At 56.1% G+C, this 16009-nt stretch overlaps 1 protein-coding gene across 1 annotated transcript in view; it reads left to right on the top strand.

Moving 5' to 3' along the window:
* The window catches only part of PNPLA7 (patatin like phospholipase domain containing 7), a 205163-nt gene that overhangs the window by 183455 nt on the left and 5699 nt on the right, over nt 1-16009 (top strand). The window contains exons 32-33 of the mRNA XM_054174554.1: nt 3980-4087; nt 11522-11606. Coding sequence (XP_054030529.1) covers nt 3980-4087; nt 11522-11606 — 193 coding nt within the window. The remainder of the gene's footprint in view (nt 1-3979; nt 4088-11521; nt 11607-16009) is intronic.

The following is a 16009-nucleotide window of genomic DNA, read 5'->3' as shown; positions in this document are numbered from 1 at the left end:
AATGGGTTGGAAGGGACCTCAAAGATCCTCCAGTTCCACCCCCCTGCCGTGGGCAGGGACACCTCCCAGCAACCCAGCTTGCTCAGGGCCTCATTGTGGTGGTTTGAGCCTTCACTGGGATTTAAGAGCTCAGATGGGGGCAAGGCTGAGAATCCCTCCCCTGCTCCTCCCTCCTCTTTCCCAACAGAGTGGAAAAAAAAAGGGAAGGAGCAAATCCACCAAGAAATGATTTGGAGTGGGCTTGGAAGTAGAGAGGTAAAGAGTTGTCTTTAAACAATCTATCTATCTATATATGTAACAATGACAGGAAGGGTTCACAAGGGGAAGGAAGAAGGATGGGTGGGGAAAAAATATGAATACAAACCCAGCCCTTTGCAGAGGTGTGGGTTTGTCAGGGAGAAGGATCAGGCCTGAGCATGTGGCAGAGAAGTAGGAAGCCAGCAGCAACTCTCTCTCATCCCTGGGAGGCAGAAGTGAAAGAGAGCAGTGGCTGCAGTGTCCTTTTTATAGGCTTGCTGGACAGGGAGAGGGAGTGGAGCAGACTAACTCAGTTTCCCAGGGGCAAAACCTCCTCCAGGGAGGGCAATGCTTTCAGGATGGGCATAACCCATCACACTCATCCAACACCTCCATGGAGGGGGCAGCCACAGCCTCCCTGGGCAACCTGTGCCAGAGTCTCCCCAGCCTCACTCTCAATAATTTCTTCCTCCTCTCCACTCTCAACCTCCTCTCTCCCAGCTCAAAGCCATTGTTCCTCATCCTGGCACTCCCAGCCCTTGTCAAAAGTCTCTCCTCAGCTCTCCTGGAGCCCCTTCAGGTACTGGAAGGTTGCTCTAAGATCTCCCTGGAGCCTTCCCTTTTCCAGGCTGAGCAGCCCCAGCTCAGATTTCTCTGATGCTGCCTTACAAACACCAAACACCAGCAGCAGCAGCACAGGGAAGCCCTGCAGAGCCTGGGAGTGCTCAGGGCCCAGCAGCAGCTATTCCAAACCACCCCCTGCAACCCCACTGTCAATATTTTCTCAAGGCTATTGAGTGTCTCTCAGCTCCTGGGCACACAGAGCCCTCTGCCAAGGGAGGATCTGAGGCTCTGCTGATAAATAATGCTCCTGGCTAGATGGAGTGCCCTGGCCCTTTGGAACCCCCTGACAAACGTGTCTGGCAGCTGATCACAGGAGCAGACACTCAAGTGTCAAATCCTTGTTCTGCTTCTGTCTCATTGGGTGGTGGTGCAGAGATGGAAAGATGCCAGGGAAGTTGTTCTCAGGGGAAGGAAAGTGGAGGGAAGTGCAGGTTCTGCAGGGTGTCACTGTCAGCACTTGGTTGGCATGAGGCACTGCAGGGACAGAGAGGCAGCACCTCCTGGGTGCTCCTTCCCTGCAGCAGAGAGAAATATCTCCTGTCCACAGGGAGGACTGAAATGTGCTGACCTGAGAGGAAAGGGCAATGCAGGCAGCCCTTAATCACTCAGGGGGAGGGTTGGTTTCAGCTGTGTAGCTGTGCAGAGCACAGATGTGGGCACCACATAACCAGTGAGTTCAAAAGGACAGAAGTCCTCTCTTCCTGGAGTCCTCCCCACCTGCAGCTCTGTGTCCAGTTCTGGAGCCCCCATTACAGGAAGGATCTGGAGGTGCTGGAAGGTGTCCAGAGAAGGGCCACGAGGAGGAGCTGAGAATCACAGAATCAACCAGGCTGGAAAAGACCTCAGAGATCATCAAGTCCAAGCTGTCACCCAACACCTCCTGACAACCAAACCATGGCTCCAAGGGCCTCATCCAGTCCTTTTTTGAACACCTCCAGGGATGGGGACTCCACCACCTCCCTGGGCAGCACATTCCCATGGCCAATTACTCTTCCTGGAAAGAACTTTCTCCTCATCTCCAGCCTAAACTTCCCCTGGCACAGCTTGAGGCTGTGTGGAGCTGCTCTGCTATGGAGACAGACTGAGGGAGTTGGGGTTGTGCAGTCTGGAGAGGAGAAGGCTCCCAGGAGACCTATTTGTGGCCTTCCAGGATCTGAAGGGGGCTCCAGAAAAGCTGGGGAGGGACTTTTGAGGGTGTCAGGGAGGGATAGGACTGGGGGGGATGGAGCAAAACTAGAAATGGGTAGATTCAGATTGGATGTCAGGAAGAAGTTGTTCCTCAGGAGGGTGGTGAGAGCCTGGCACAGGTTGCCCAGGGAGGTGGTGGAAGCCTCATCCCTGGAGGTGTTTGCAGCCAGGCTGGAGGTGGCTGTGAGCAACCTGCTGTGGTGTGAGGTGTCCCTGGCCATGGCAGGGGGTTGGAACTGGCTGCTCCTTGGGGTCCCTTCCATCCCTAACAATTCTGTGATTCTTGTCTGGATCCTCTTGTGTAGCAGCCTAGAAGGGGGCTGGCTGCCTGTCACTTCCCAAAGCTCAGCTTCTCACAGTTATTCCAGCTCAGTCTGCCCCAGCCAGCTGGAGGTCTGTCAGGTCCTTTTTCCTCCTGAGTAATGATATCCACCTCGGGCTGAGCAGCCATGATCGATTTCAAGGGATGAATTGCAGCCTGAGTGCCTCCTGCTTTGAACCCTGCTCCAAGCCCCAGGGGAGGGACAGCAGCAGCCCAGCCAGGGCTGAGCCCGGCCTGAGCTGGAGTGTGAGCTGCCAGAGCTGGAAATAGGATCCAGGGCTCCTGGCACCTGTTGCTGCCTCCTTCCCATTTGGTTTCTCAGCACCATTTCTTCTGTCATGTCAGAGCACAGCTGGGAGCTCCTGGTTTATTTTCCCCTGTGGTTTCCATGCTGAGGACACAGAGCTGTGGGGCTCTGCCAAGCAGAGATTCCTTTGTACTTCTGAATCAGAGGCATGTGGGCTTTGTGGGGTTGGTGTTGTCCATGTGCCATCATTTGTGCTCCAGCAAAGTGACATTTGCCTCTTCAGTGGCCTCTGGCTCAACTCATGGCTAGAGGTTTTGGAACTGGTGCCCTGCAATAACTTTTCTTTGCTGGACTTGAACCAAAGGGATGAAAAACACTAATTAATTAATCCCTTCATCCATGGAAAGAGCCAATGGAAGAAGGCCAATCATGTCCTGGGGGGTATTAAAAAGAGGGTGGCCAGCAGGTTAAGGGAGGTTCTCCTCCTCCTCTGCTCTGTCTGGGTCAGGCCACATCTGGAGTGTTGTGCCCAGTTCTGGGCTTCCCAGCTCAAGAGGGACAGGGATACACTAGAGAGGGTCCCACAGAAGCTCTGAGGATGAAGAGGGGACTGGAACATCTGTGTGATGAGGAAAGGCTGAGAGCCCTGGGGCTGGTTAGCCTGGGGAAGAGAAGGCTGAGAAGGAATCTGATCAGTGTCTACCAGCAGCTGAGGGTGGGTGCCAAGAAACAGGGGCCAGGCTCTTCTCAGTGGTGTCCTGTGATAGGGCAAGAGGCAGTGAGCACAAACTGGAACCCAGGAGGTTCCACCTCAACATGAGGAGAAACTTCTTTGGGGTGAGGGTGCTGGGGCCCTGGAGCAGGCTGCCCAGAGAGGCTGTGGAGTCTATCTCTGGAGACTTTCAAGCCCCATCTGGATGTGCTCCTGGGTGACCTGCCCTGGGTGACCCTGCTCTGGCAGGGGGGTTGGACTGGATGGTCTCTGGAGGTCCCATCCAACCCCTACCATTCTGTGACTCCCTGATGTATCCATAAGTGCCCTAAGCTTCTCTTGAGGTCCCAGTGTGCTGTGAGCAGCCTGCTTGAAGCCAGTGCTGCAGACACAGTTGTGTCAGGTGGCACTTTTCATTGCCTGCTGGGGGCTCAAAGGCCACAGTAATATTTGGACTTAAAATAGCTTCATCTTTGCTTCATCCTTCCCCTCATTCTGCCTCTGAACCCCCTAGGGAGCTGAGGCTGGGAGGCAGCAGAGGTGCAGCCTTGCTCTGGGTAGAGCTCTGGATGATTTCCTGCTGGTTTGCTGGGACCTAAGTGGTTTGTAGCTGTTCATGACACTTTTTCCCCTGACTTTTTTTTTCCAGGAAGTGGGATACCAGCATGGGAAAACTGTCTTCAATGTCTGGTGCAGGACTGGAGTCCTGGAGAAGATGCTGAGAGACAGGCAAGAGACCTGCAAATCCAAAACTGATGTAAGTGCTGGGCTTCAGTGCAAGAGCTGTTGGTGAGCTTGTGTGCCCAAAGTGGGCAGAGGTGTGGAGGAATCTCTCCAGAGAAGGAGGCTCCACAGCCTCTCAGGGCAGCCTGCTTCAGGGCTCCAGCACCCTCACAACAAAGCAGGACTGGGCCCAGTGCTGTCCCTCTGCTCCTAGGCACAGGGCAGTGGCTCTCTGCCACCAGCTGCCCACTGAGGGGTGGAGCAGGGCTGCTGGCACTGGCCTCAGCCATTGCTGCCCTCCAGGATGTGGCTCAGAAACTTCCCAGATACTTCCAGCAAGCCTGGGTGGAGCCTTTGCTGGAGATGTGTTTTCAGCCAGGAGTTAAAGTCCCTCCAGGGCTGTGGACTTCCTGCTTTGTTGATTTTCTTCCTCAGTCTTCTGTCAGAAAAGGCATTGAGTGTGGGCAGCAGCACAGGGGTCCTGCTCCTGCACTCAGCACTGGGAGGCCACACCTTGAGCACTGGGATCACTGTTGGGCTCTCACTCCAAGAAGGACATTGAGGGCTGGAGCAGGTCCAGAGCAGGGCAACAAAGCTGGGGAAGGGTCTGGAGAACAGGGCTGGGGAGGAGCAGCTGAGGGAGCTGGGGGTGTTCAGCCTGGAGAAGAGGCTGAGGGGAGACCTCATTGCTCTCTGAGAGGAGGCTGCAGTGAGCTGGGGGTTGGGCTCTGCTCCCTAGTCTCAGGTGATAGAAGGAGAGGAAAAGGAGAGGAAATTGTGCCAGGGGAGAGTTAGGTTGGAGATGAGGAAATATCTCTTTGCTGCCAGAGTGGTCAGGGATTGGCAGAGGCTGCCCAGGGAGGTGCTGGAGTCCCCTAACCCAGAGGTGTTCATGAAACCTGTGGCCATGGCAGCTGGGGGGCATGGCTTGGTGGCCATGGTGGGGTTGGGTTGGTGTTGGACTGGGTGATCTCAGAGGCCTTTTCCAACCCAAACAAGTCTATGGTTCTGTGGTTTTTGCAGGGCTGTTGCTGAGGCTGCCCAGCAGCTTGCAGAGCTGCCCAGGTGCTGGCTCTCACACCCCTGCTGCTTCAGCACAGCCAAGCAGGCACTGGTCTGCTCTGGTAGATCTCCAGGCTCCAGGGTGCTGCTGTGGGCTTACAGCTCCAGTGAGATTTCTGTTTCAAAGCAGGATAAAATGCTCTTAGTTTTAGAGGTTGAGGGCTGAGAGCAGCCTCCAGAGCTGGTTCACAGCCCAGCTGGGTGACTGAATTTCCTGGCAGGGGATCTTCAGTTGATTTTAAGGAACAGTTGTCACACTTTGCAGGACTTGGGTGCAATAGGACAATAAATTGCTTTATTGTCCTTCCCTTCCTCTGATTTAAACCCCAAGTGCTTCAAAGGCTTCATGTTTTAGCCACTGATTCATCTTGATGGTCTGGCAGAGAGAGAGAAATGAGCAGGAATGTTTAAAGTGGTTGGCAAATTGTGTCAGACCTGTAGTGAGCCTCAGCAGGAGAGGTCACTGGGGGGGAGAAGTGACAGGGAGGATTTGCAGCTCTTCCAGAGGTTGGTGGTAGAGCACTTTGGCTAGGAGGGAGATGGCCTGAGGAAGGGCAGTGCTGCAGGGCTGGACATCAGCCCAGCAAGGAGGGGTGGCTGACACCCACACTGAGCTGTTGCCCCCAGACACCCATTTGTCACCAGAGGTGAGCTCTGCAGGCTGTGAGTCACACAGTGAGATGGAAGTGGCTCCACTGGGATGAGCTGCATGGCACCTTGTGAAGGGAGCCAGGGGGACTAGCCCTGGGGACTTCCCATCATCAGATGGATCCCACCCAAGCTGCCTGGCAGGATGAGTGGCTTTGGAAGGAGCACAGAGGGACTGAGCTTGGAGGGGGGTGTAGCTGGTGAACCAAGGAGCCTGAGGAGCCCCAGGACTCAGCAGCTGCTTCTTGCTGGGAAGATGTCCTGGACATTAGCCTGGTCCCCATTCTGCCTCTGACAGCCTGTGCTGACTGGGTGTAAGCTGGAGTGTGTTTGGGTTTGTGTGTGAGCAGTCATGAGGAGGAGTCAAGGAAGAGGCAGCTCTGGGGGGGTCCAGAGAAGGGCAACAAGGCTGGGGAGGGGTCTGGAGCACAGCCCTGTGAGCAGAGGCTGAGGGAGCTGGGGTTGCTTAGCCTGGAGAAGAGGAGGCTCAGGGGAGACCTTCTTGCTCTCTGCAACTCCCTGCAGGGAGGTTGTAGCCAGGTGGGGGTTGGGCTCTTCTCCCAGGCAAGCAGCACCAGAACAAGAGGACACAGTCTCAGGCTGTGCCAGGGGAGGTTTAGGCTGGAGGTGAGGAGAAGGTTCCCCACAGAGAGAGCTGTTAGCCATTGGAATGTGCTGCCCAGGGAGGTGGTGGAGTCCCCATCCCTGGAGGTGTTCCAGAGGGGATTGGATGTGGCACTTGGAGCCATGGTTTAGTTGTCAGGAGGTGCTGGGTGACAGCTTGGACTTGATGATCTCTGAGGTCTTTTCCAACCTTATTGATTCTATGATTCTATGATTCAGAGACTGTTCTCTGCCCTGTCTCAGCCTCTGGCTTTATCCCCAGCTGCTGAGAGCTCCAACACCTTCCCTGCTGCAACCAATGCTGCTTTGACAGACTTCCTTTAAATTGGCCTTTCTGTGGGCTGCAGGAAGCCAGGCTGGTGCTGCAGCTGGGTGGTGATCTTACAGCTGTGCTGCTGAGCATTTACCACAGCCTTTCACCATCCTTCAGCTGCCCAGGAGGTCAAATATGTCACAGGCTCAGTGCAGACAGAGCCTGGCACTGCACTGCTGGGTGGGCACCTCACAAGAGGGCAGGAAGTGCTGAGGCAGCAGGAGCAAGGAAATGCTGGGCTCAGGAGAGGGGCTCAGCAAACTGCCCAGGTTAGGGGCCTGCAGGGGAGATGGGGAGGGACCCTCATCAGGGGGTGGAGTGACAGCACAAGGGGTAATGGTTTGAAACTGTTAGAGAGGAGATCCAGATGAGACATTAGGAGGAAATTCTTCCCCCTGAGGGTGGTGAGGCACAGGAGCAGGCTGGCCAGAGACCTTGTGGATGTCCCCTCCCTGGAAGTGTTCAAGGCCAGGCTGGCTGAGGCCTTGAGCAGCCTGGGCTGGTGGGAGGTGTCTGCCTGTGATGGGGGGGTTGGAAATAGATGCCCTTTAAAGGCCCTTCCAACCCAGCCCAGTCTGTGATTATGGAGCAGGAGCCATCAACTTTGGGCATTCCCCCAGCCTGACACCGAGGCTCAGCTCCAGGCTGCACACCCAAGAAGCTCAGAGGTCTTTTGCTCTGAGAGCTCTGGAGCCCAGTAAGCAGCCAGGAGCCTTCTCATCTGCCCTTCCTTGCAGTGCCCAAGAAGCTCAGAGGTCTTTTGCTCTGAGAGCTCTGGAGCCCAGTAAGCAGCCAGGAGCCTTCTCATCTGCCCTTCCTTGCAGTGCCCAAGAAGCTCAGAGGTCTTTGCTCTTGCCCTGAGAGCTCTGGGGCCCAGTAAGCAGCCAGCAGCCTTCTCATCTGCCCTTCCTTGCAGTGCCCAAGAAGCTCAGAGGTCTTTGCTCTTGCCCTCAGAGCTCTGGGGCCCAGTAAGCAGCCAGGAAACTTCTCATCTGCCCTTCCTTGCAGTGCCCAAGAAGCTCAGAGGTCTTTGCTCTTGCCCTCAGAGCTCTGGGGCCCAGTAAGCAGCCAGGAGCCTTCTCATCTGCCCTTCCTTGCAGTGCATTTCTTTCTACACCACCACCCCCCTGCAGCCTCCTCCCCCTGGGGAGCTGGTTGGGCCTGGGTTGTTTTCCCCCCTTAGTCCATTAGAGACACTTAAGTCCTTTAGCTCTGCTGTCTTCCAGGGGTAACAGCTGATATTTTTAACTCTCCTTTCCTTAGTGCAGGGTTTGCTGCTCCACCTTTGAGCTCTTCAGCTGTTTCTGAGCAGGCTGAGCTCGGTCTCTTCTCATCTCCTCTCCGTGTGCTCAGCAGTGAATTGGTTTTGCTTCAACCTCCAGATATTTAACCATTTAGCTTCTTTTCCTTTGCTTTCTGCAGTCAATCACTCTTTGTCTGGTCTCCAAAATGCAAATGCTGAGGACACAGACAGCAGGAACCTGACATCAGCCTCCCTTGCACAGCCATTACTCTTCCCCGGCTCAGGGCAGCACGGAGCAGCTAATTGCATCTCCCCGGGGGCAAAGTTTTGTCTGCTGGAGTGTTAAGAGTCAAAGCTAAATAGAAGCCAGCAGACTGCAACAGTCACTTGGCCTTCTCCTCTCATTTGGTTAATAAAGATTGCTGGAGCACCTCTTCCATGAAGACAGATTGAGAGAGCTGGGGCTGTTCAGTGTGCAGAAGAGAAGGCTGCAAGGAGACCTAATTGTGGCCTTCCAGTGTCTGAAGTAGGCTACAGGAAAGCTGGGGAGGGACTTCTGAGGGTGTCAGGGAGGGATAGGACTGGGGGGGATGGAGCAAAACTAGGAATGGGGAGATTGAGACTGGATGTTAGGAAGACTTCTTCCCCATGAGGGTGGTGAGAGCCTGGCACAGGTTGCCCAGGGAGGTGGTGGAAGCCTCATGCCTGGAGGTGTTTGCAGCCAGGCTGGAGGTGGCTGTGAGCAACCTGATGTACAGAATTAACCAGGTTGGAAAAGACCTCAGAGATCATCCAGTCCAACCTGTCACCCAGCACCATCTGATCAACTAAACCATGGCACCAAGGGCCTCATCCAGGCTCTTCCTAAACACCTCCAGGGATGGGGACTCCACCACCTCCCTGGGCAGCACATTCCAGTGGCCAATCTCTCTTGCTGGGAAGCATTTCTTCCTAACATCCAGCCTGAACCTCCCCTGGCACAGCTGGAGACTGTGTCCTCTTGTTCTGGTGCTGCTTGACTGGGAGAAGAGACCAACCCCCACCTGGCTCCAACCTCCCTTCAGAGAGTTGGAGAGAGCAAGGTCTCCCCTGAGCCTCCTCTTCTCCAGGCTAAGCAACCCCAGCTCCCTCAGCCTCTCCTCACAGGGCTGTGCTCCAGACCCCTCCCCAGCTTTGTTGCCCTTCTCTGGACAGCAGAACTGGAGGCAGGATTGGAGGTGAGGTCTGAGCAGAGCAGAGCCCAGGGGCAGAATCCCCTCTCCTGCCCTGCTGCCCACACTGCTCTGGCTGCAGCCCAGCACACAGCTGCCTGAGGGCTGCAGGAGGCACTGCTGGCTCCTGGGGAGCTGCTCAGCACCCAACACCCCCAAGGCTTTTTCTTCAGGGCTACTCTCAACCCCCTCTGCACCCAGCCTGGATTTGTGCCTGGGCTTGGCCCAACTCTGATGCAGAGCCTTGCCCTGTGTCTGCTGGGCAGAGCTTGCCCTTACCCCTTGCTTGGTCCTGTGGCAGCAATCAAGGTGCAGATGCTTTTTGCTGCCCTGGGCAGCAGCTCCCTCCAACACTTCCCTGGGACCATTCAGGTCAGATGTGCAAAATGAGCCTGGGCTGAGCCACCCTTCTTGACTGTCCCTTAATCACAGAACCACCAAGGTTGGCAGAGCCCTCAAAGATCATCAAGTCTAACCTGTCACCACAGACCTCATGACTCAACCATGGTCAGCCTGAGCTGCTGAGCTTCCAGAGCTGTGTGTTTTGCAGTGTGTGTGTCCTGAGCTGGTTTGTTCCACACAGGCATTTTTGCTTTCCCTCTGGGCTGCTCTCCTTCCACTGCTCCCCACCAGCTGTTTGCCCTGGACCTGCACCTTGCTGTAGCTGTGCTGAATTCCATCAAAAGTTAGTTACAGATGAGAGGTCAACTGAGAGCAGTCTGCTGCAGCTGTACTGGGCTTCTGCTGGGACCCCACAGGGGTTGTATGATTCACACAGTGTCAGTGCTCCTGCCAGGACAGCAGAGAACTGCTCTGGAAGCACGTGGCCAGGTCTGGGCTTTTGGGAGGATCACAGCAAGTCCCAGTGCTGATAACCTGGCCCCTGCCAGCTCCTCCCCATCCCTCTCCTCTGGGGGTGTTCCACCTGGTGACCTTCTGCCTGGCCCCAAGGAGGCAGGTCAGGATGCTCGGGGCATGGCACGTGGGAAGACCAAACCGGTCCTGAAATGCCAGGGTTGGGTTTTAGTAGAGGAGAAAGTGGAGCAGGCAACTTCTCAAAATAGAGAGCACTCAACCCACAGCTTGGGTGAGGTGGAGCAAAAATAGAAAGGGTTCATTGAAAAGAGGACTTGCAGTGGGAAATATTTCTCCATGCCTGCACACCACGTGCCTCAGGCTCTTGTGGCTGCAGCACCTCCAGCTCCATGGCCTGCTGGGTGGGTCCAGGCCACCCCAAGGCCTGGGCTGCTGCCTCTGGGCCGTGCAGCCTCCCATGGCATCACTCTGCAGGCTCAGGGCTGGGCCATGTGCTGTGTCCCACTTGGGCACTGGCACCCATGGGAAGCTAAAAAGCTCCCTGGGGGCACCTGGCCCAGCTGGGCCCTCTTGTGTGGTAGCAGTGATGGAGAACCAACAAGTCAGGGAGTGATGGAGAACCAACAACTCAATGAGTGATGGAGAATGAGTCAATGAGTGATGGAAGAGAGTCAATGAGTGATGGAGAACCAACAACTCAATGAGTGATGGAGAATGAGTCAATGAGTGATGGAAGAGAGTCAATGAGTGATGGAGAACCAACAACTCAATGAGTGATGGAGAATGAGTCAATGAGTGATGGAGAATGAGTCAATGAGTGATGCAGAACCAACAAGTCAATGAGTGATGGAGAACCAACAACTCAATGAGTGATGGAGAATGAGTCAATGAGTGATGGAAGAGAGTCAATGAGTGATGGAGAACCAACAACTCAATGAGTGATGGAGAATGAGTCAATGAGTGATGGAGAATGAGTCAATGAGTGATGCAGAACCAACAAGTCAATGAGTGATGGAGAACCAGCAACTCAATGAGTGATGGAGAATGAGTCAATGAGTGATGGAGAACCAGCAACTCAATGAGTGATGGAGAATGAGTCAATGAGTGATGGAGGAGAGTCAATGAGTGATGGAGAATGAGTCAATGAGTGATGGAGAATGAGTCAATGAGTGATGGAGGAGAGGCAATGAGTGATGGAGGAGAGTCAATGAGTGATGGAGAACCAACAAGTCCTCTGTCATGGAGTCCAGACCCACTGGCTGTCATCTCTGTGGTCTTTCCCATTGTGTGCTAAACTTTGCCTCCCAGTTGCATGGATGGAGAAGGAGCAGTTAGAGGCTGTCTCGGTGTCTGCCCTGGGCAGTCCCATGGCTGCCCCCAGCCCTGCAGCAGGAATTGCTCTCTGCTGAGGAAGGGCTTCTGCAGGGGCAGCAGTGCAGAGCTGCAGTGCCTGGAGCTGCGTCTGCTCAGCACCAGCTCTGTGCAGTCTTGACTTGTTTGGAGTTTTGGTGCCTGTCTGTTAACAGCCCCACTGCTTCTCCTGTGTTGCAGAACCTGACCTGTCCCACCACCTCCTTCACAGACCTGGCAGAAATCGTCTCCAGGATCGAGCCGGTGAAGGCCGCGGTGGCGGACGGTGAGTGTGGGACCCCAGGGCGCTGCTCACCCCTCCTGTGCCCCCTCCCTCTGCTGCCTTGCAGCACCTCCTGCTCCAGGCTGGGAGGCTTCAGGGCTGCCTGCCTGCTCTGGTGTCTGCTGAGCAAAGCTGGCAGCTGTGGGCTGTGTCCTTGCTTCATCCAGAGCCTCTGCCTGCAGCTGGCCCTGAGCCTGTCCCAGCCACATCCTCTGTGTGTTCCTCTCCTGCTGCATGCCCAGGAGAGGCTGGGAGCTGGGAGGTCTTGCCATAGCTTCACAGATTGCACTGGGTTGGAAGGGAGCCACAAAGGGCATCTTGTCCAACCCCCTGGTGGCAGCAGGGACATCCTCAACTGGATCAGGCTGCCCAGGGCCACATCAAGTCTGATCTTGAATGTCTGCAGGGACGAGGCCTCAACCACCTCCCTGGGCAGCCTGTCCCAGTGTCTCCCCAGCCTCCCTGTGCAGAACTTCCTCCTGGTGTCCAACCTAACTCTGCCCTGCTCCAGTTTCAAACCACTGCCTCTCCTCCTATCCCCACAGGCCCTTCTGAACAGTCCCTCCCCAGCCTTGCTGCAGGTCCCCTTCAGACATTGAAATACAGCTCTGGGGTCTCCCTGGAGCCTTCTCCTCTCCAGGCTGAACAGCCCCAGCTCTCAGCCTGTCTTCATAGGAGAGCTTTCCTGGTGGGACTAAGTCCTGCTCAAGTTGGCCTCCTCTGAGTAGAACACCACCTGTGGCACCTCCTGCAAGGAGCAGCTCTCCTCCTCCACCTGCTGCCCCATGTCCTTTGTGGTGCCTTTGCTCCCTGGTCCATGTCCTTCTGAGATGGGAAGAGGTTGATTTAAACCCTTAAAGGGAGGATTTGGTTTTTTCCCCTGCTGTCAAGAGTAGGCTCTGGAGTGAGTCACTGCTGTGCACTCCTGCTGCAGGGAGTGCTGGTGTGCTCATGAGGCACTCCAGGAGCTTGGCTCCTGCATTGTGCTTGAGCAGCTTGAGTGCCCCATGCCCCAGCCAGGGCTGTCACCAGAGTCCCACAGCATGGTCAGAGCTCTGTGTGCTGCTTCACCAGGCCTGCAGCTCCTTCTGGACAGGTTTCTCCCCTCCTCCTGATCCTTCTTCACAGTCTCACAGTATCACCAAGGTTGGAAGAGACCTCAAGGATCATCGAGTCCAACCTGGCACCACAGAGCTCATGACTAGACCATGGCTCCAAGTGCCACATCCAATCCCCTCTGGAACACCTCCAGGGATGGGGACTCCACCACCTCCCTGGGCAGCACATCCCAGTGGCTAACAACTCTCTCAGGGAAGAACTTTCTCCTCACCTCCAGCCTAAACCTCCCCTGGCACAGCTTGAGACTGTGTCCTCTTGTTCTGGGGCTGGGTGCCTGGGAGAAGAGACCAACCCCCACCTGGCTACAGCCTCCCTTCAGGGAGTTGGAGAGAGCAAGAAGGTCTCCCCTGAGCCTCCTCTTCTGCAGGCTAAGCAACCCCAGCTCCCTCAGCCTCTCCTCCCAGGGCTGTGCTCCAGACCCCTCCCCAGCTTTGTTGCCCTTCTCTGGACACCTTCCAGCATCTCAACATCTTTCCTAACCTGAGGAGCCCAGAACTGGACACAGGACTCCAGGTGTGGCCTAAGCAGTGCTGAGCACAGGGCACAAGGCCTTCCCTGCTCCTGCTGGCCACACTGTTCCTGATCCAGGCCAGGATGCCCTTGGCCCTCTTGGCCCCTTGGGCACACTGCTGGCTCATGTTTAGGCAGCTGTCAATCAGCACCCCCAGGTCCCTCTCTGCCTGGCTGCTCTCAGCCACTCTGCCCCAGCCTGTAGCACTGCCTGGGGTTGCTGTGGCCAAAGTGCAGCCCCTGGCACTTGGACTTGTTGAATGCCATCCTGTTGGCCTCTGCCCATCTGTCCAGCCTGGCAAGGTCCCTCTGCAGAGCCCTTCTGCCCTCTCACAGATCAACATCTGTTCCTAACTTGGTGTCATCTGCAAACTTGCTGCTGACTGACTCACTGCCCTCATCCATATCATCAATGAAGATGTTAAAGAGGCTGGGGCCCAGCACTGCTCCCTGGGGCACACCACTGGTGCCTGGCTGCCAGCTGGCTGTGGCACCATTCACCACCACTCTCTGGGCTCAGCCTCCAGCCAGTTCCTAACCCAGCTCAGAGAGCTGCTGCCCAAGCCAGGGGCTGACAGCTTGGCCAGGAGCTTGCTGTGGGGGATGGTGGCAAAGGCCTTGCTGCAGTCCAGGCAGACCACATCCACAGCCTCCCCATGTCCACCAGACAGTCACCTGATCTTAGAAGGATCCTTGCCTTCCTTCCTAGACTTGCCTTCCTTCAGAGGCAAGTCTAAAGTTAGCAGTCCTCCCATCTGTGACTGCTGGGAGAGATGTCCCTGTGGTAGTTTGAAATGCTAATTGCAATCATATGGCTGCTGAAGAAAATATTAATCAAATGTGGTTAAAAGAGCCACTGTGAGTAAGAGCAGAGAGAGAATGGGTTGGGTTGGAAGGGATCTTAAAGATCATCCAGTTCCATGGCAGGGACACCTCCCACCAGCCCAGCCTGCTCAAGGCCTCATCCAGCCTGGCCTTCAACACCTCCAGGGAGGAGGCAGCCACAGCCTCCCTGGGCAGCCTGTGCCTGAGTCTCCCCAGCCTCAATGGAAAGCTGTGGGGCCAGGCTGGGAGAGCTGGGGCTGTGCAGCCTGGAGAAGAGAAGGCTCCAGGCAGACCTCAGAGCAGCCTTCCAGTACCTGAAGGGCTCCAGGAGAGCTGGGGAGGGACTTTGGCCAAGGGCTGGGAGTGCCAGGATGAGGAACAATGGCTTTGAGCTGGGAGAGGGGAGACTGAGAGTGGAGAGGAGGAAGAAATTGTTGAGAGTGAGGCTGGGGAGACTCTGGCACAGGCTGCCCAGGGAGGCTGTGGCATCTCCCTGGAGGTGTTGAAGGCCAGGCTGGATGAGGCCCTGAGCAAGCTGGGCTGGGGGGAGGTGTCCCTGCCCATGGCAGGGGGCTGGCACTGAATGATCTTGAAGGTCCCTTCCAACCCAACCCATCCTGTGACTCTGTAAGGAGGTTCTGAGGCCCAGCCTTGCTCAGGCTGATTTCCCACAGCAGCTCAGGGCCACCCCCAGGCCAGCCCCATGGTGTGTAGCTCTCTAGCTGCATGTGGTGGCTGAAGGAGATGGAGGCAGGCAGCAGAGCAGTTGAGCAGCAGTCCCTTGGATGGAAAGAGAAATGATGGTGGTGCCAAGTGCCTGGGTCTGCAGCACAGCTTGAAGCAGGCAGGGTCCCAGCACCTCCCAGGGGACACAATTAGCAGGCAGCAGGTCACCCTCTGCATCCTGCCTGCTTCAGAAGTGCTTTCATCAAGAAGCAGAAATGCCCCTGGGGCTGGGAGGAGCTGGCAGAGGCCCTGCTTTCCATGGCAGCCTGCCAGTGTCCTGCAAGGGGAAGCCCTCAGCAGCCATCCCCTCCACCTGCCCCTGCCTGCAGAGAGCAGGCAGAGGGGAGAGCAGTGCTGGAAGCTGCAGAGCCTTGAAGCATCTCTCTGACATCAGACAGAGTCCTTCCTGCTGGGAACCTGCCCTGCTCCTCACACCTTGCTGTGGCCTTGTCTGCTCTTCATGGGCTCAGTGGTGCTGGTTGGGTGTTGGTGCTGAGCAGGGCAGGAGCCCTTGGTCCTGGCTTGATGCTTCTGGGAGTGTCAGCAGGGTAAAGAAGTGGTCACCCCATGAGCTCCAGGGGCTCAGCATCCAGCAGGGGATGATGTGGCACTGGGCAGGCCACAGCTCAAACCCTGGGTTCAGTTTTGGGTCCCTCACTCCAGGAAGGACATTGAGGGCTGGAGCAGGTCCAGAGAAGGGCAACCAAGCTGGGGAAGGGTCTGGAGAACAGGGCTGGGGAGGAGCAGCTGAGGGAGCTGGGGGTGTTCAGCCTGGAGAAGAGGAGGCTGAGGGAGACCTCATTGCTCTCTGCAGCTCCCTGAGAGGAGGTTGGAGCCAAGTGGGGGTTGGTGTCTGCTCCCTAGTCTCAGGTGACAGGAGAGGAAAAGGCCTGGAATTGTGCCAGGGCAGGGTTAGGTTGGGGATTAGGAAAAATTTCTTCCCAGAAAGGTTTCCCAGGCACTGGAAGAGGCTGCCCAGGGAGGTGGTGGAGTCCCCATCCCTGGAGGTGCCTGCTGAGGGCTCAGTGCCTGCTGAGGGCTCAGTGATTGCTGAGGGCTCAGTGCCTGCTGAGGGCTCAGTGCCTGCTGAGGGCTCAGTGATTGCTGAGGGCTCAGTGCCTGCTGAGGGCTCAGTGATTGCTGAGGGCTCAGTGATTGCTGAGGGCTCAGTGCCTGCTGAGGGCTCAGTGATTGCTGAGGGCTCAGTGCCTGCTGAGGGCTGAGTG

The sequence above is a fragment of the Dryobates pubescens genome, chromosome 29 (assembly GCF_014839835.1).
Source record: "Dryobates pubescens isolate bDryPub1 chromosome 29, bDryPub1.pri, whole genome shotgun sequence".
NCBI lineage: Eukaryota > Metazoa > Chordata > Aves > Piciformes > Picidae > Dryobates > Dryobates pubescens.
The sequence above is the reverse complement of the archived record's forward strand: the minus strand, read 5'-3'. Positions and strand labels throughout refer to the sequence as shown.